Genomic DNA, 20681 nt, shown 5'->3' with positions numbered 1-20681 from the left:
GACTAATTAAGTATACTTTGAACATAAAATGACGTCAATGTCAATACTTGTTTATTTTTGTAACGCACGTAACACACCTGATTGTGCATGTATGAAGGACCCCCCTGCATATTACCAGGAGGGCCCTGCATGTTTCCTGGGGGTCCCTGCATATTTCCTGGGGGTCCCTGCATGTTTCCTGGGGGTCCCTGCATGTTTCCTGGTGGCCCCTGCATGTTTCCTGGTGGCCCCTGCATATTACCCGGGGGTCCTTGCATGTTGCCTGGGGGCCCATGCATCCCTCCTGGCGGTGGCCCCTGCATGTTTCCCATCCCGTAATTGTTCGGCATGTTGCCATGTGCCCTGGGAGGGGGTCCCATCATGCCTCCTTGCATCGGCCCCTGAGGGCCCATCATGTTCCCTTGTGGGGGCATCATGCCGCCCTGGGGAGGCGGCCCCTGAGGATCTCGGGGGCCCATCCCTCGCGGTGGGGGCCCCATCATCCCACCGGGCCCCTGCATTCCCCTGGGCCCCATGTTCCGAGGACCCGGGTGTCTCTGCATTCCCTGGGGAGGTCCGTGCATGTCTGGCGGGCCCATCATACCCTGCGGGGGCCCTTGGTGAGGGGGCGGGGGGCCTGACGGAGGGCCCATCTGCCCCGGGGGCATGAAGGGGGGCTGCATGCCGCCAGGGCCCATAGGAGGGCCGCCCATGTTGGGGGGCATGTTTGGAGGGAAGCCCTGGGGAGGGGGCCCCATACCTCCGGGCCCCGGGAATGGAGGCATGGGCCCCTGACCCGGTGGAGCGCCCATATTGTTGTCTGGGTTCTGGTTCATACGCTCCATCTTCATTTGCTGCAGGATCAACAGGATCAAGATATATTATGTATCAATAGGTCAAAATATAGAACCACTACAATATATGTTTTGGTGAATATTCTACTACTTTCCAGTTAATTATGTGGTCAATTAATTAAATGAGGTTAATCACATTAAACATGGCGTCCCTATGTTGGGCATGTCATTTTATATGTTGTCTTTTAATTGCGCTTAAGTGGTGAATGTAAACATTAAATGACTATGAGTGAGCAGGCAGAGGTGCTGACCTCCAGCAGCATGGGGTTGGTGTACTGCATAGATGCCATCTCCTGCTCCATCTCCGCCTGCGTCCTCTTCTTTCCATCCACCTTCTGCTCCACCTTAATCCGCTCTTTGGGCAGCTCACCACCAGGGGGCATAGCAGGAACCTTATTATCAGCCCAGGCCTGGAATGAAGGAGAGAGTGAGTTATTAAAGGGGTATTCTTTAAAATTTCCTTAAAATGTTTCCAAACACAGCGAACATCTCTGACCAAAATCGAATGAAATTAATTTGTTTAGACTGCTGCCGAACTCATCGTACGTACTTGGTAGCAACTGTTTGCTGCTACAATTTTGATGAAAAAAACCAAAATAATTGTACTCTTATGTACTCAAATACATGGTGTTATAATAACAATCATGAATTTTGTGTTCTGGTGGGGCAAGTAAATACACAACCAAAAAGATCACTAAATCACCCAAAATGTGTTAATTTCCGGGCATACTGGTGTCTGTAATGAAAATATTTCACTACATCCGCGTCTTGTGTTCGTGCTGGTCTCTAGTTTTGAGGCGAACTCAGCAGCTACTTGCATCAGACTTCACTTCTGTGTTTTGCAGCAGCAAAGAACGAGCGGTAGAAAGGGAGAGTTACTGACACGCTCGCTCTAAACATACAGAACAATTTCAAACGTTTTTTTTTCACATGCCATGTTATGTTATATACACACACAACGAAACGGATTCTGATGTCTGACATCTTCTTTAACCACAGGAACCCTTGCATCCCTATTCTGGGCTTGTCATAATAGATTAACATTGGCTAAAAAATAGGGACAAAACATTCGCTGAAAATAGCCGATCTATATGCTCAGAACACGTTGCGAGCATGTAGATGGGCTATTTTCAGCAAAGAGACTTGTTGTAGAGGGGAAAAAAGGAAGGGGCCAAGAACAGACCCCAGTCAATTAAGTATGGGGTTTAAGTGGTACATTTGATGAATGGAAACCTTGAACGTGTGCGTTTGGTCTGTATCTTGTGGTCCTACCTGTTGGAACTGAGCAGGGATTGGTTTGGCGTAGGGGACCTTCTTCTGAGGGACCTTCTTCATGTCTTTGGACATGACCTCCTCCACACCCCAGTCCAGACCCGGGATGGACATCTCTACCTCAGGAGCCACGTCTTTACCTGGAGGACACACCATCATCATTTATGCACTCGTTATGATGTCAGTGGGAACAATGAGACCGTTTAGATTAAATCTGATAAAACAAAACAGGGTAAGGGTATCCTTTTATGAAGGAAAAAACACTGTCTAGAACGCTTTTCATGCTGAAAAATAAAACATAAAAAGAAGGGGGACAGGGGCGCACGATCACATGATCGACTGAAACAGACTTCAATATAACTCCATGGAACATAGCAAATATTGGTATAGCCGCGCAATAAATCTGGATTGAGCAACTGCGTGCCACATTTAACACCTAAGATGCATCACTTTGAAAAATGCAATGTGTCGTACGTCACTTAACTCATTCAGTGCCAAAAATATTTCTGGCTATATCACCCCTGTGCCAAGGCCAAAAATACATTGTAAAAAAAAAGTGCTTAGGAGCCGAGATACAGCCTTTTTCAGTAAAAAGTTAAACAAGAAGTGAATGGAGCAGCAAATCTTCAAATCATCATATCTTGGGTTCTGAACCTTTTTTTTCAAAAAAAAAAAAAAAAAAAAAAAAGAATTTTTTTTTTTTTTTTTTTTATGACGTCTCAGACGTCATTGGCACTCTGGGCTTATGAAAAACGTGACGTCTGCGACGTCATTGGCACTCAATGAGTTAAAGGAGGAGTTCACCCAAAAAATTACTTATTTTCTATCAATTGCACACCCTATGAAGCCTTGAATCCATGGATTATTTTTTGTTTTTGTCGCATTCCTAAGCGAGATGCACCTTAGAGATGCACCGATACAGGTTTTTTTCAATTTCAATCCGATCCGATATATGAATTTGGATACCGGGTATTACCCGATACTTACAGTAGGCTACATAGCAAAAAAATGCTATGTAGTAACATAGCATTTTCAAATAACAGAGTGCAGTCAGTGCAACTCTTTTAAATACTTCAAATAACAAAAGTTAAAACTATCAATCAAGTGCCTACAGTGCAAATACATACAACTGGCAAATACAAAAAAGTGTGTGTGTGTGTGTGTGTGTGTGTGTACATGTACAATCACTCACCACTCTGTTCTTGTTCCATGGCCACCTTGAGCTGTTCAGGTATTCCCATACCAGGGATGGAGGCCATGCTGTTAGGCTCCATGTCATCTAGAAACACACACACATCAAAATATACTCCTGTTTAAAACATAGACAAGACAAAATGTCATCTGAAAATGCCATCTAAATCACTCAGCAAAGAAAGACATTTATAATAACAATGAGTAAAGTAATGGAGCATCATCAATATCCGTGATGTTGCTAAGAGACATAAAGAGATGACCTTTGATGTGAATGCCGGTCATCTTTGTATATAACCTTAGAAATGAAGGTTATGCTGTTATATTGGCTCATTTATGTATACATTTACACACATATACTACTGATAATTAAAACAAATGTATACATTATAACTTGGAATTATATATATTACTGTATATGTTGAATTTCAGAGTAATACTGAATCGATGCACTTTGATTTGAGAGTTATTCTCCTAAAATATATTGGTTTATTATAAAAGTAAGTATAAACATGGGCTTGTCTGTATGCCACCCAAGTGAAGTGAACACTCTATACCAATACTAGTGATAGCATAATACTAGTGTATATATAATATTTACAGTAATAATACCACTGATTATCCTCATATGCTACCGGTATTAAATGATACTAGTATTATATTCTCATCTCTCTATATCTACACCAACTGAAGAGAACTCACCATATTCCACACCATCCTCTGACATTCCCGGCAGAAGGTTCAGGTTGTATCTGTCCCTCATTTTGTCTCCTGGGCGGTTCCTGGTCCAGAATTTACTGCAAAACACAAGTTTTGTTGCGTACCGTCAGAGAGTTTATAACTAGTAAGACCAAGACTGCCATGTCTTGGGGTATTTGATTGGACTAGACTAGATGTGAAACAGCCATCTAGAGTTCCGTGACGTGTTGGATGCTGCCTTACCTGGTGTGGTCGTTGGATCCGGAACACAGGATGTGACCCAAAGGATGCCAGGCTAAACTCCAGATCATTCCCTCATGAGCCATCTCCATACCACCAACTTCCTTCTCCACCCTGCAGATAAAGTCAGTACACAACTAAATATATCACCTCCTCCTTCTCCACCCTGCAGATCGTCAGTGCACACCTAAAAATATCACCTCCTTCTCGATCTACAAGCTCACATATACAGTTACTCAATTCTGATACATTCTTCACACCTACAAACTGCTAATTTAATACTTTTCAATATTTTCAACGTCTGTACATTTGTCTTTTTCGGTGGTATTATAGTGTATATGCCTACTCCACGCTTACTTCAGAGCACAGTGCACTCCGTTCGTCGCTCTATGAAGTTATTTAGCTGAGGTTTTCTCAACTTTGACGCCGCCTTTGCCGTCTCGCCGTCCCAACACTGTGGGAAAAGCGTCGTACGCTCGTCTCCATAGACTTTGCATTGAAACTTACTCGACATAATGCTCAACGTGCCAGCGTTGCGGTGTGAATTCGGTCTAAGGGAGGGCATGTCTTAGCTGACATGGTTATGACTCGGTGTAATCACGTTTGTAAATTTTTTTGTTGTCATATTTTGTTCAGCCAGTTCAGGTCCCAGTGTGACAATGAATAGAGTCAAGATTCCAGCCTGAATTGGCCATCTAGCAACATGTTTGTGAGACGTCATTCACAGTACACAAATATACATTTAATGACACTTTTGTTATAATGTTGCTATAGTTACCCTGTATGCCAGAATAGTAGAGATCCATCAGAGCCTCCACTAGCAAACAGACCTTCATGGATGGGATGCCACGCTACAGCTAGAGGAAAGACCACACAACATGATCATGCAACTATTACCAATATTACTATAAATGCTGCATATAAAAAAATATATATTTTGTTATAATGCATAGTGTCATGCTGGAAACAGGAGGAGAAAGTACTGGCATACTCCCACTAATGGAATTGCAAAGTTCTCTACAGCACTTTTGGGTTAAACATTTTCATATCAAGGACCCCAGGTTGATGCAATAAGCCCCATACAGTACCACCATTTGAAATGATTTTGTGCCAGGTACCCCCGTAAGAGATCATCATCTGTTTTTACGTCCGGAGACCCCTGTCCAGGACAGGCTTCAGGAGCCATGGCTAAGATCTGAACCCACTTGATGATTTTTGTTATTAGATTAGATTTAGTATAGAATGCTACGCCTGCCTATACTAACAGTCGAGAGAGTGAAGCCTAAGATCTGAATAGTCTTTCACAGGGGCAATACACGCTCCTTCCGACATCCAAACTTTTCTTTCGGAAAGGGAGGTTATATGACTACAAATTGATGTCATTCAGAACTTCTGATGGGCGGTCTGAGAACTGGTCTCAGAACTCATGCAGCCCCAGATGTCCTGACTCTACGAACTAGTTCGGAAAGCCTGTCCGAACCAGAAGTTTTTCAGACGTCGGAAGGAGCACATATTTATATCGCCTTTATCCTCCTATAATTCTAGTAACCTCTGTGGCCTTGGTGTGGCCTTGGTGTGGCCTTGGTGTGGCCTTGGTGCGTGCCCGTTTCTCCTCACTGGCTGGAGCACTTGATCTGATTTTGCACACAGCCATTGACCATTACCATCTGAACACAACTGCGAAGCCCTTTTTTCAATTTCAACAAATCTCCGCTTATTAATAGCGTTTATGTGTCAAACAATGGGACATCACACTGCGCAGGGTTGCCACGTTCACGGGTTTCGCGCGAGAAACAAGCAGCAAGGTCTGTACTTTCGCCTGCGGCCCTATAAGCAACAAGGTCTATCGAAAAAGAAGGCCAAACGAAGCGCCTTCACACATATACATTGCCTCTTGGAAAACAGCCGATCTAAAAGCTCACAACGCGTCCCCACACCCACCTGCACTTTCACAACCAACGCCAAAAACACACTACCACCAATATTGCCCCTAAACCGCTTACAGTAGGCAAACATGGCAACACCGAGCCACATTCCATTCACTGCGTTCCGTTCAGCGCAGCACACCAACAGCACAACACAACCACTTAACAGACACAACGATATCAGTTACGCGCGTGTACACAGAAAACATTCTTACGGATCTCTCTGTGTGTGTGTGTGTTCACGCGACGCCGTGGCGGGGGGGGGGGGGGGGGGGTATGCCCGTGGGGAGGGGTGACCTCGACGGGCGCCATGACGGGACCCGCGGGGGGGAGGAGGGGGGGCGCCACGACGGGACGGGGGGGGAACCGCGCAACAGGACGTGCAATAACACCAAGTTTGCAACTACTTTCGCCTGCGCCCTTCAACGGGTATGGTCTAGTATCGATAATCGTTGTTGTCGCGCAGAAACCTCTTATCTCCATATTTTTTAGTTTTTAGTTTTTTGTAAATTAATACCGTACTTGATCATACTACAGCGTCACACAAAAGCATCACAAGTAGCAGATCCGCAAGCTCAAAATGCGGTGCAAAGCGACGTGTTTTGAGCTTGTAGATCTGCTACTTTTGAATTTGAATCCTGAAAAGTACGTTTTGGACATTTTGAGGTTTCCACCCGACAGAGACGATATGTTCTCTCATCTTCTAGCCGGAAAAATGTTACCGTTCCTCATTTTGTTGGGCACCCCCTGGAACTCCCTCAAGGACCCCTGCCGGTCGCCGATCCCCACTTTGAGAACAACTCTCGTTCAAAATAACAAATAAGTATGGAAAATAAATATAAAAAAGAATTAGACCACACAGCATCATGATGGCTGACCTGTGGCCTCCTTCTTGTGCCCTCTGAACACCTGCAGCTCCTCCTTCAGGTTGCGGATGTCGAACAGTTTACACAGGTGGTCACGTGACGCCGTCAGCAGCCAGTTACCGTTCAGGTTCCATTTCACCTCCATCACTGTGTTTTTGTGAGCGTGGCTAAGGAGAGAGAGGGGCAATGGAGGGTGGAGGGGGAAAGAAAGAGGGAGAGTGAGTTCTCATGGAATATTAATTGATATGGATTTTGCCACGGATCACTATTTGAAAAAGGTTCGTGCAAGGGACCCCCATAAGAAGTTTTGTCAAGACTTTTCAAAAATAGGCGATGTACAAGCTCACATCGCTTCCGTTCCTCATTTTGCTGGGGACCCCTTGGAACCCCTTCAAGGACCTCTGGGGGTCCCGGACCCCACTTTGAGAACCACTGCTCAGGTGCCCATGGGTTGTTTTAGAACCTTAGTGAGCAAACAAGTCACCACTATATGTTATTAGTTTTAAATTTGTGTTTTACAGCTGTCATTTCTAAATATGTGGATTTCATGTTTTTTGCTGTTTTATCAACACCATGATGATGTTGAATGTATTTGCATTTGCATTTACTCAACAACACAGTAAATGAGTTGAATTACTCAAGTGTAATTGTGAGAATAAATAAAAGCTTGAATGAATGAATCACAGTCTGGGGGTGTTGTTCCCATAGCAACAGGGAACTTGTCGGGGTCTAAAACTTTCCACGTCTCTGGAACCATCACAGTTGATCTGTATGACCCGTTTAACTGAGGACTCAGTGTGCTGTCTGATTTGTTCTGACAGTTTAAGGAACATTTCACCTTTTTTCAACATCATCTTCATATATGTTTTTTTTACAGATGTTATTGATGCAAGACCAATGTCTTCTATTTCAGCATGCCAATTGTCCTGGGAGAGAAAAGCTGTAGTTTCCATTAGCTTGGACTCCACACCGATGATGTCATTGGTGCACACTGCACAGGGTTTGTGAACCACCCACAACCCACCTCTGAGACACAGTGAGTGAGTAGACAGAAATTGTGGCATCTCATAATAATGAGCATTAGTGAGAAGATAAAGTTGACAATGCGCGAAGTGCTCCTTTAAGAGACGTGTCCAAGAAAGTTGCGCCATTACAGACATCAAGAATTCTGAGGAGACAGACAACATACTGAACATAAAAGAATAAACTCGATCTGTCGCTGTCGGGCAGAAACCTCATGTCTCCAGATTTCAACTTTTCATGTTTTTTTCGTCACTTAATGCCCTACTTCATTGTACAAGAGTGCCTAGCACCATTTCTGACTATTTTTCTACAATTTCCTGGAAAGTTTTGAACATACAAGATTTCCACCCGACAGCGACATAAATTGTAAGACACTCTGGATCAAAGTTAACCGTTTGCAGTCGCATGTTGACAGGAACTCACAGTGTAGCCAGGCTCTGTCCGGTCTTTGGGTCCCAGAACTTGATGGGCTGCTGGCTGTCTTTGCTCCCAGAGACCACCAGAGCCTTGGTGGGGTGCCAGTCCACGCACTTCACATCAGCTCCATGACCTGCAGAGGAAAAGGGTGTTTTAGGCAAGCCAGTGCTGGTGTGTGTGTGTGTGTGTGTGTGTGTGTGTGTGTGTGTGTGTGTGTGTGTCAGACAGAATGACCCAAGGAAATAATAATTTGTCAGGTAAAAAAAAAAAAAAAAAGTGCACACATGTTTCTAATCGTTATGAATTCTATATGCAAGTCTGTATTCAGAGTTGTAAGGAAGGTGCATATGTCTGACTGCATTGGTCCAGAGCAGTGATTCTGTGAGGTCAATCCAATACATCCTAACACCAGGATTAGAGGATCAATATATTTGACTTTTAAACAAACATTGAACATATGTGCAACATATAGACGTACAGTCCTAGACAAGGCATATTTCTGCAGCCATTCCGAAGAAAAACAAACCCACTCAACTATACTGTGACATTGTATAAAATTAACAACTCTGAATCTAGACCTACTGTATTCTTGACCTAGCAAAGCAGTTAGGTATATGGACCCTTAACCCTTTAAGACCTGGAACGCATCTGTGTCACTTTAGATTTCTTTGGCCATTCAAAAATAGCAGATATACAAGCTCATAGCGTGGCACCGAGTGCCGCGCTATGAACTTGTAGATCTGCTATTTTTGAAAAATCTCGAAAAAAAATGTTTTTGATTTTTTTCAAAAAACTGTTAGGATTTAGATTTTTTTTAAGAATCGCCTCAGGTCTTAAGACCTGAGGCCGCGTCAAAAAAAATCCAAATCCTAACAATTTTTCAAAAAAAAAGCGCTATGAGCTTGTATATCTGCTATTACAAATGAAACCAAATGGACCCCTGATTTGGTTCAATTTACACAAGCGCATGGTTACTGTAGATTAACACTGGGGATTTCACAGTGTAGATTGAGGTCTCAGGGATAAATACTTGTATCACGTGGGGGTCCATAGCCTAATGCATAATAACTGGGGGGTCCTTCAAATTATTATTTTTTGAGATATGGTCTAGATAAATAAAGCCTCTTTGTTTAAGAACATGAATAAAATCAGCTTAAGGTCTCTCACTGTAGAAGATAAACATTTTTATTTGTTAAATCAACAGCTGTAAAAGTACAGGTCAAACTTCTGAACAATCACTTGAGTTAAGGGTGGCAATTTAAAAAAAAACATTTTACACTTTGTGCAATAACAGGATACATAATATATTTTCTGTTACTTCTGAAAACACTTTTTTTAGCAGCAGGAATTCCTAGAATTCTTTACACATTTTATTCTCTTTTTTATTCATTGAACCAGTCTTTATTTCATGTTTTATTTATTTAAACAAATTAATTTGTATTTAATATTTTAATGCCTATAAATTATGTTGACACAAAGTAAAGGGTGCTATATGTGATGCACGCACTATAGAAATATTACTATAATTGGTTGAACAGCGCTCTGTACTTATTGCAGGAAATGGTGTTCAAGTTAGGTTATTTAAATGTATGGATTGATGTAAACAGAAAAACAAGTTACCTGGGAACGCATACTGGTTTCTAAGCAAACAGACAACCATTTATTCTTTCATTTTAAAATTTTAAATAAATACATAAATGCTGGATCCTGATGATATACCAATCAAGGAAAGTGTCACGGTGGCATCAACTCACATAGCGCCACTGTTAGGCAGAAACCTTGCATCTCCAGTCCATATTTCATATTTTTTCTTAAATGTATTAACGAATGAAAACTGTTAACATGAGCTTGTGACTAAATAACTATATTGGATCCATTTTGGTGTCTGTCACAGGTTATTTTTTTCCATTTCCTGAAAAGTAACAGTTATGGCCATACAAGGTTTCCGCATGACTGTTTTAAAATATAAGCTAGTAATATTGTAGTGCAGTTTTACTAGTCCAAATGCATATATGCTGCACCTATACTCTCTATAATGGTGCTCAGTTTAATATGTGGCTGGTAAATGTATTTAAAGCAGCAAACCTATTTTAATGAATAAAACGTTGTTTTAACCAATTTGTATGGTAGAGATTGTTGATACAATATAACCAGTGCAGCTGCAGTGGGTGGAGGTGGTCTTCCTACTCTTCCATTTGAGACATTTGGACCCTTGTGTTAGGGGGGGGAAATCCTACTGGGTGACAAGTAGTACTGCCTGACATTCATAAGCACACCATCTCCCCAGGCCTAATGGAGACGCCTTCTTGACTGAGGGCAAAACATACAGATTGCCACTTTAATTGAGTCTATATTCTTATCATCCAGCTTGTTGGTAAATAGTGAAACTTGCCAGTGACTTCAACCTTAAGTAAAAATCAGTAATTTCCTGATTGGTTCACAACTGGGTTATTACAACCAATCCCCTGAGTCCCTGTGTGTCTGGATAGCTAGATTACAGTTACAGTTACAGATTACAGTAGTTGAGTGCTTCTGTTGGTATGAGAGTTCTAAACATCTATCTATTAGTATCACTGGACAGTGGCGAATTCCTACATTATAAAGATGCAGTGCTGCTTTCAGATGTTGAGTACATCAGTCAATTAGTGTCATCAATTAGTGTCCATCAACTGAAAATAGGTGCTTTGAAAGAGCACCTAGTTTGCTTTAGGGCAACTTCACCAATTTCTAACATAAATCCTATCATTCCATTGAGAGGACAATGTGAAAATTTGAAATAATATACATCATCTATGACCAGAGAACAGCTTATTTTGTCAATTCCATTGATCTTGAGATCCGTTTTAAGTGAGTTCCCGGCTTTAGATTAACTGGTGCAGCCGTACATCAGTTTAATATTGCTGACGCAAAGTACTCTATTCTGGCCGAGTTCCTGACCTCCATTGAGTACAAGAACCCTTAGTGCAAAGTGTAATAAAGGTACACAGCTCTGCTGCCAAGGCATCGGTCCGGCCGAAAGCTGTAAGGTCAATAGCATTTTGGTACAATCCCAACAATTTCCTGAGAATAAGGCTAAGCGTGCTTGAGGTTTTCCACACCACCTTGTTGATAGGTTATACCCATTTGTCAAAAACTCATTAAAACATTTCTACTTAATTTTTGTATCTTTAACACATTTTTACTGTCAATTATCAACGACTACCATCGTTTTCTATTATTCGTAACATTTGTATAGTCATCTATCAAGCAACATTGTGTTTGTATTTGAAGCACTTTGTATTCATGTTTGAATAAGAGCTATAAAAATACATCCGAGTGAATGAATGAAAAACTAGACTAGGTTTCTGCATCCCTGAACACCTGTGTGTGTGTGATAGAGGGGTCTGAGGGTGAAGTGAAGTGAAATGCGGTGCAGTTGGTACATCCGCCACTGTCCCATCGATGGACAGACAGAGACAACATACCTCGGAGGATTCTCTCCTCGTGACATCGCATGAAGTCCCAGATGCGCACGGTCCCGTCGTCTGAGCAAGTGGCAAATTTATTATCCGTTGGTGAGAAACTGAAGACACAGGCAGGGGGGAAAGGCAGACAGTCAAACATTGCAGGAACACACAGGTAGACAGACTCCCAGGGACCACAGCTGGCGCTAATACAGACCACCATCAAGGACACCACCACACAGCCAGCCGTCTCTCCTATTGGCTCAACAACGCAGCGATTTCCAGCTCGTGTCACAGCGGGAATGACAGCTGTTCTCGGCACATGTCCACGACCCGGTCTGAACTTATTACAGCCTAGCTACAGGGCTCTATCCACTCTCTGATAAAAATGAGTAAAAGGTGCCTGTAAACAGTATTTATCGAACAAAAAGATACCATCCAAAAACACAACTTCCCAAACACTAACCAAAATCATTCTTCAATCTATGGACGAACAAAATTCAAGGCATGATTCTACCAATACTTAGAATATGAGCAAGGAGGCAGGGAACTCGAATCGCTATTCCTGACTCTCAGTTCTTGGTACAAAAGATGAGCGTAAAAAAAAAAGAATCAGACGAAGACCGACTGAGGTTGATCAATATCCACCAAACCATCACTCCAATGTGTGTTTCCTGTCATACAGTCCTAGACAAGGGATATTTCTGCAGCAATTCCGAAAAAGAACACTCAGCTATACTGTGAGCTTGTATAAAATGAACAACTCTGAATCTAGACCTATTCTTGACCTGGCAAAGCAACAGACAACCTCCCTCATCAACACGCTGGTAAAATGTCGACATTTAGATTTCATATCAATGTTGGGCAGAAACCTTGTATCTCCATGTTTCATCCGTTTGTGTTTTCCTAAATGAATGCCCTATGAGTGTGGCATAAAAGTAAATAACTGATCTACAAAGTCACAAGGCATGGCAATGTGACGCATGGGCTTAGAGATTGTCTATTTTAGCTATTGTTGAAAAAAGTTGGAAAATCTTCACCTTTAATGACATGACCAAGTTGAAAGTGCTGAAGTCTGTCTGTGGGTTTTTATTAATATTTAACTAATTAAAAGTATTAAGAGCTTGTGTGACTAAATAATAATGATATTGGATCCACTGGAACGCTGGTTATTCTTTCCATTGCCTGAAAAGTAACGTTTTTTGGCCATACAAGGTTTCTGCACAACAGCAGTGATATTAATCATTCAATTTGCAAACTTGTCAACATTGCAAGCTACTGACAGTAACAAACACCTAAGCCAATACCCCCCCCCCCCCCAAAAAAAAAAGCACAAATCTAGACAGACCAAACAACTATTACACCTATTTAAGAACTTCCAGAAAAGCTTCATAACTATCTCATTTTAAGGTGGCTTGCTGAGAGGGATGCCGTACAGATGGACCTGGTGGTTAAACGACATGGGACAATTGGACTTTGTGGGGGCTCTTTTTCTATTTGAAATGGCACAGTGACGAATGGCAGAGGTCATGCAACAGCAACACAGGTCCCCCGAGCCACGACTTGAACTGGTGAAGTTGTGATGACTTGACCGGCACTCTAACCATTCCCCATCTCTTTAATCCATTAAGACCGGGAAAGCATCTGTGTCATTTTAGATTTATTTTGATAGCACCGAGTGCTATGAGCTTGTAGATCTGCTATTTTAGAAAAATCGTTAAGATGTGCAAATCTTTGAAAATATAGATTTTTAACTAAAATCTTTGCTTCCGGGGGTCCCTGGAACAACATATTTTGGGATGGGGGTCCGCGACCAAATTCATATAAGTTTGGGGGTCCTTGACATGAAAAACGTTTTAGAACCACTGATATTATAGCAAAAATCCTAACAGTTTTTTCAAAAAACTGTTAGGATTTAGAAGAGATTTGTGGAATCTCCAGAAGCAAAGATTTGAGTTAAAAATGTTCGCTTAAAAAATACATATACAAAGATTGGCCAAAAAAAAAAAATCATTTTTCAATAAAGTAGCAGATCTACAAGCTCATATGAGCTTGTAGATCTGCTATTTTTGAATAGCCAAAGAAATCAAAAAATGACACAGATGCGTCTGAATGGGTTAAATCACTTTCAACCTGGGATCCCCATCTTGGGCATACCATTTATAGGCAAAAAAATGTCAAATAATGCAAAAGATGTTTTTCAATATTTCAGAAAATCTGCGAATAGTAGACCTGCAAGCTCGCTGCACGTCGCACCGTGACACGGGAGCTTGTAGATCGGCTAATTTTGCTATTCCTCGTACAACTTAGCATATCAGGCTTAAGTGGTCGATGTAACAGTTTGCCATAGTCTGGAGAGCTCTAGAAAGCACGGTTCTCCATTAGGCACATAGACTTGCTTGGTATCCATCTATGTAGTGTACATTACAGTTGGATGAAAATTGTGTGAGAAGGCAGATTTTTTTGCCCAAGAAATAATGCTGGCAGTTTGTTACTGGACACATCCTATTCAGTTTGGACTGTGGTTCCACAAGGAGCCACTGTGGCATGTAAACAGGTCACAGTGAACCTGGTAAATGAGAGGGTGTAACAGCTACTGTGATTGAAGGACTATAACATTATGACATTGGGCAGTATAGCCTAATTTTATTGATTAACTACCACAATCACATAAATCAACTTTTAACTGAGGTTGTAGCAGTAACAACAGGGCAGATGGCCCCATCTGCAGGCCTTTCAGCGTAATGACAGGTGATCATGAAGCCAGGCAGAAATCCAATGCAGAGTAAAAAAATAAATAATCAACTACATGTGAACCGCTAACAGGAGTCAAAACAAAGCATATTCTAAACTCTCAACAGCATCAGTTAAGCAAATGTTCATGTATTATCAGCTATGTATCACTACTGTTCTCCAAACATCAACCCCACACAGAATAACTCCTATGATCTACACTTATGAACGGGGGGGGGAAAATAATTGAATAAAAAAAGGCATTTTAAGAAGGTTTAATGAATAAGTAAAGCATCCCATGTCACAGTCAATCAAAGTGAGTGGTGTCATTGAGAGCTAGTGTGCGATGACATTAAGATGTCTTACTGGGGTGGTTTTTATCTCGTTACTGAACTGAACTTAAATCAAACTTTATTCAACATTCCCCTAAATTCCCTCAAAGATGACCACCTCAAGAAGGGCAGAAATCAAAACCAAAGGCAACTTTTATTATTCGATAAAGGCCACGTCCCCAAAAACAACAAATGTTAACATGGGGGAATGGGTCAGCGAAACGTTGTGTGCGTGGTGTGAACATGACTGGCCAAAGCATTTAGTTTGTGTGCGACACTTCGGATTGTCAACGTCAGCTAGCCAACTGCTCTCACACCGAGAGACATGTTCAGCATTTTTTGTAAAGAAAAAAAAAAGGATAACTTTATTTAAAAAACGGTGTCTAGGAGCAGTAAAATGGCAGAATGTAATGTTGAGGCCAAAAGAATACTTTGTTTTGAGACAGAGTGACTACTACATGTTCCAAACGGTTTCTATTGGATGTGTGAAGGAAAATACCCCCTGAGGAGTCGTTTCCATACCTCAGTAATATTCACTTTATTTTTCTTTATTATGGCAACCATCCTCTCCATTTTTATTGGTTGGTGCTAAGAATCCCTCTACTCAACTTTATTGGGTGTTAAGAAAAACTCTGGGCTTTACTTTATTGATCAATATCACATCCCTTCCACTCAATTTTATTGGTGAGACTGCACGACTCTGGGCCTACAACTGGAAACCAGTGGTTCTTTTTAACGTATGTGAAATGGAAGAATACATCACTTTATTCAACAAGAATAGCGTGAAAATCAACCTTTTCTGTACACAGCAATTATGTAGAGAGAAAATAATTCATCAAGAGACAACGGTTCAGCAGCCACAAGAATAACAGCAATAAAAGAACACACGGCCACAGGAACCGCAAGAACAAACGAACCCCTGTGGCTAGGCCTTGGCACTGCAGGGCCGCAATAATAATAATATTAATAATAATAATAATAATAATAATGAGGGTGATAATAACAACCACATAAGACTTGGTTTAACTACAGAGAATGGTAGATGGGGTATAAACCTGGCTTCTCTAATGGCTTCCTTGTGTGCCTGGAACATCTTGACGTTGTTCATGTTGGACTGCCAGTATTTGACGTATCCTCCGTGGTCGGCCGTCAGCATCCACGTGTCGTTGTGAGACCAGGTCATCGCCCGCACGGGACTGTCATGGGCCTAGAGGACAGAGGACAGGAGAAGAGCAACCTTGTGAGTTCTAGTTGCACTACTCTGTGTACCAGCTGAAACCAACGTGAAGTACCAGGGAATTACCAATTTTCAGAAAGAGGAGCAATGCATAACTAGGAAAGCTCTAATATACTATGTAACAGTGTAAGAACTTGTTAACCCATTAAGACCCGAGGCGATTCTTACAAATGTTTTCTAAATCCTAACAGATTTTTTAATAGATTTTTCAAAAATAGCAGATCTACAAGCTCGTAGCGCGGCACTCGGTGCCGCGCTATGAGCTCTCGAGACACAGAAAACACTGGGAAGTTTGGTAATATTTTATATGTCCTCCTGTTATATGCTGATAGTGGCAAAATGGACAGCAATTGAGCCAATTAGACTCACCGTTTGAAATGATAGCGGAATCTACTACAATCACACATTCCTCACAAATATGGTGCACTGATTTTCTATGTAGGAGGCTAGGAGCCCATCATTTCTTCAGGTTTACCTGTAAAATGGTCTCAAAGTTGAACGTGAGTCCGTTCCATAGGGTGAACTCCCCACTGGACGCCCCAGTGACAAGACGGCGACCTTCGGGTGTCCACTAGGAGAGGAGGAAGTGGAGGGTACCAGAGAAAGATAAGAGATCCAATTCATCATTATCCAGTCGGTACGAGTCAATTAACACAATGGATTTAGAAATGAGTTCAAACCTATAGGACTGAGTGATCGCTATGCAATGTGTGTCTTAACGGTCACATGACCGGATCACTGCGCAGGTTCTTTGCAGTTTGAGTAGGAGTAACTAAGGTGTTGTCCATGATAATTACTATAATTTAATCTGATCAATTTGCCCTTTATTGTTTGTAATGATGGTGATGTCTAGAATCAAGCTAACGGCACCATTACAGTCATACCAATCCACTCTGGTATAAGGGAATCAGCTAAATAACTTTACATACATGTTAACGTATGGAAAGACCTACCCTTATGACAAAGACAGGATGATATATATAAATACCTACCCTTATGACAAAGACTACAATATATAAGAAGACCTACCCTTGTGAAACAGACAGCATAATATACAGTATGTAAAGACATCTCTTTATGACACAGACAGCATAATATATATATACATAGAGAGAGAAAGACCTACCCTTATGACAAAAACAGGACATTTGACTTTGTTGGTGGAGGTTCTGACAAACTTTGTGGTGACAGCGTTCATAGGGTTGTTGAGCATCCCGGCTGGAGGGACCAACTGTAGGGACAGACACAGACTTCAGACTGCTTTATCAAACACTACAGGACTACAATTCCCAGAACACATTGAGATTAGGCTCATATGTTTTCCAATCACATTCTGAGGCTAATCTTCCACTGTTTCCAGTTGCCCAAACTAGTATGAATGTGTCATACTAGGGAAAGGGAAAGCTTTTTGAGGTCTACCGCCAACAGTGGCTGAATACCAGCACTAGGCTGCTGGTGGCTAGTGTTAATTTCCTAATGATGCAAATATAGAATGCCTTCAAAAATTGTCCACTTAGACAAGACAAGAGTTCATTTTCGTTTCATTTCATGTAAATACTGTACTCACATCATTATAACATGCTGCATCAGGCTGGATGGCACGGAAATCTCGATGGTCTCGCTGCCACAACCGGTTCTGTGGTGAACAAATAATGAACAAATACCTCAAGACCAGGGATCAAAATGCCTGGCCGTTGATTTGAACCTGCTTATACTGTGCTGCAAAAATCTTAAGTACAGGTTTAGTGTAAAAAAAAACATTTTAAAAGCAGTTTCATTGTAAAGCATTCTCAAAAGTGAAGTCCAAGCGTATTATTTATCAAATGCACTACATGGCATACGACAAAACATATATAAAATAAAAATGATATAAAATAAGTCACAAATATGACAATATGACAACTCAAGCGTCTTTGAGTACTTAGAAAAGCTCTATATAAATCCCAGATATTATTATTATTATTATTGTTATTAATAATAAGTGATACTGAGTCTGACCATTCTCACCACCATTCCAAAGCACACTTCACATTTAGACTACAACAGGAAAGACATAGGATCAGTACCTGCAGGTATCTGATGACAGAAGGGTTATAGTCGATGGTCTTGCGGTTGACAGCCTTCCTCATGCGTTTCCCATCAAAGGTGAGCTGCTGCATGGCCTGCTGCTGGGCAAAGTCAGGCCGCTTGTAGAAGAGCTGCCGGGGAGCCTGGTGCTGGAACCGCGGCATGTGGAAGAACCGCGGCGGGGAGGTGATGTCTGTCGCCATGGTGACCGCAGGCTGAATCCCCTATGGCAACCAGAAGGGTCGTTTAGATTAGAAAAGAACATGATAAGTTATTATAATAGGACGGGATATAAACATGTAATATTGTGTCCATACAACGAAAGCACAATCAAACTGCAGGGGACACAAGTAAAGTACATCACCACAGACTAGTCGAACGTTCCAGTTGTTTGTTTTTCCATAATCAAGTACAACTCATGGTGAAGAATCAGCAATGGTTCAAGTTAAGAGGTCAACATTAGGCTACATTTTAAACCAATGTCTCAAGCACGTTCTTTTTGTTGTGCATGTTTCCCAAACTAGAATAAGATCCTCTGCCTTCTAGAACAAAATTCACACAATTTGTTAAAAAATAAACAATCATTGCAGTAAGTCTTTCGATAAGATAATGACTTCAGATCTGTTACAAGAAGACATCCAGAAGTATCAAATGTCCCACTGTATACGAGAGGCAAATAATGTTATCTCACTGTTTGCTTCCACAACATCACTATTACCAGATCATTTCTTTATATAAAAAAGTAAACTAAGTATAAAGTTATAGGCTCAAGTTCAGCCATCACATGCTTGTTTGTACTGTGTGATACTGCCACTGATATCAACTGAGCCACACCTAGTGTTGTTCAAAGGTTGTTTACAGAACTGATATGGCCAAAAATAATGCTCAGGAGAAGCCTAGCATGCCAGACTCACTGCGTTACAAAACAAAGGTTTGAGCACAGAAGATCAGGTTTTCACACAGTATTAAAAGAACTCTATTAGTGCCTGCTTTCATTTGATAACAATTGAATCAAATATACAGGGTAAACCGACAATATAAACAACCTTGTAAGAGTGAACCAGATGTTGACTCTTACAAGGTTGTTTAGATTGTCGGTTTACTGCTTTCACAATTTTCTATTACAAATAAGACTCGTATACAATGCAAATCCATAAATCAAAGCTAGAACCACAAATGAAAAGGAACATGCCAGCCTAGAGGGATGCCTTACTTTAGTATTAAAAACACAATCACATTTAAATTCAGACCTACCAAGAAAGATTCTACATTTCTGGATGGAGATTAGTAATTGTTAGTTCATAATGGAATATTCTTATCTGGAGATTTTAGACTCTATTCATATCTTTTTTTTCCTCCCCAGACAAAACCTTATCACTAGGATCACTCTAAGTTTTGGAATTAAGTACTTTTTAGTAGGCTCCTGTGAGCATTCATTAACACTACTACAACCCAACAGGGATTAGAACCATTTCTCTCAAAGTGGCATGGAAGACATCTCACTTAATTAAAAAAAATGATTTCATTTGCAGACCACCTTTCGTACAGTAACTGAATTTCAAGGTGCTTTACTGACCATCTGTATCACTTTTAGTAAGAGTGGTATTTAGTGAGGCCTTTCAGCTACTTTGAGAGCATTTAACCCTGGCACCTCTATTTTGGCCAATGTAGGTGAATATCGTTAAAGGTTTCAAAACATTTTGATAATAATGGTAATTATTGTCGCGGTCAGGTGGAAAACTTCTAAGTCCAAAAACTGTACTTTTCAGGAAATGGCGGAGGGGGGGGGGGGAGGGGGCTGTGTGCCAATGATCCAATGTAGTTATTTAGTCACAAGTTAATACTTCATACTTTTCAGGTGTTGAAAATGCATAAAACCCAAAGTTAACCATTCAAAGCTAAAATAGCCGATCTACAAGATCACAACGTGATTCTTTGTGTGCTTGTAGATATTTTCACTACTTTTGCGTGATACTGTCATACGAAGAAGTAGGGGTAGCATTAATTTACAAAAAGATATGAATCAAGAGTTGACATTTGGAAATAAGAGGTTTCTGCCCAACAGCACAGATATACTGCATATGTTCAGTCAGTGAGACGGATAAAACATTTTAACCATGTGAAGAAGCAATGTTTCATGTTTCAAATTAAAAGACCCATACTGTATATGTATACCCATATACAGTAGAGGAGGTTACGACAAATTAGCATAAAATCCTAAAGTTGAATGACTCCATTTTGTTACATTTGTAAACATGAATATACACTGTTATTTATCATATAGCATTTGCCAACACATGTCCTTATTTCCCAAACACATAGCTGATTCCATCATGGCGTGTTGCGTGTTAAAAGCTATATACTTCATTGTACGAAGAATAGTGAAAACAGCCGATCTGCAAG

The 20681-nt window shown here is 41.1% G+C and overlaps 1 protein-coding gene across 1 annotated transcript in view; it reads right to left on the bottom strand.

The window, feature by feature from the left end:
- The window catches only part of wdr33 (WD repeat domain 33), a 34200-nt gene that overhangs the window by 9099 nt on the left and 4420 nt on the right, over positions 1 to 20681 (bottom strand). Inside the window, exons 2-16 of the mRNA XM_080439368.1 lie at positions 18278 to 18502; positions 17779 to 17847; positions 17338 to 17442; positions 16687 to 16782; positions 16030 to 16181; positions 11931 to 12028; positions 8473 to 8599; positions 7039 to 7193; positions 5014 to 5092; positions 4239 to 4349; positions 3999 to 4093; positions 3298 to 3384; positions 2106 to 2245; positions 1085 to 1243; positions 78 to 833 (exon numbers count right to left, since the gene is read on the bottom strand). Coding sequence (XP_080295494.1) covers positions 78 to 833; positions 1085 to 1243; positions 2106 to 2245; positions 3298 to 3384; positions 3999 to 4093; positions 4239 to 4349; positions 5014 to 5092; positions 7039 to 7193; positions 8473 to 8599; positions 11931 to 12028; positions 16030 to 16181; positions 16687 to 16782; positions 17338 to 17442; positions 17779 to 17847; positions 18278 to 18481 — 2433 coding nt within the window. The 5' untranslated portion in view covers positions 18482 to 18502. The remainder of the gene's footprint in view (positions 1 to 77; positions 834 to 1084; positions 1244 to 2105; positions 2246 to 3297; positions 3385 to 3998; positions 4094 to 4238; positions 4350 to 5013; positions 5093 to 7038; positions 7194 to 8472; positions 8600 to 11930; positions 12029 to 16029; positions 16182 to 16686; positions 16783 to 17337; positions 17443 to 17778; positions 17848 to 18277; positions 18503 to 20681) is intronic.

Source organism: Gymnoscopelus braueri (assembly GCF_963280865.1).
Source record: "Gymnoscopelus braueri genome assembly, chromosome: 10".
Taxonomy (NCBI): domain Eukaryota; kingdom Metazoa; phylum Chordata; class Actinopteri; order Myctophiformes; family Myctophidae; genus Gymnoscopelus; species Gymnoscopelus braueri.
Note: the sequence above shows the minus strand (reverse complement) of the source record. Positions and strands in the feature narration are given on the sequence as shown.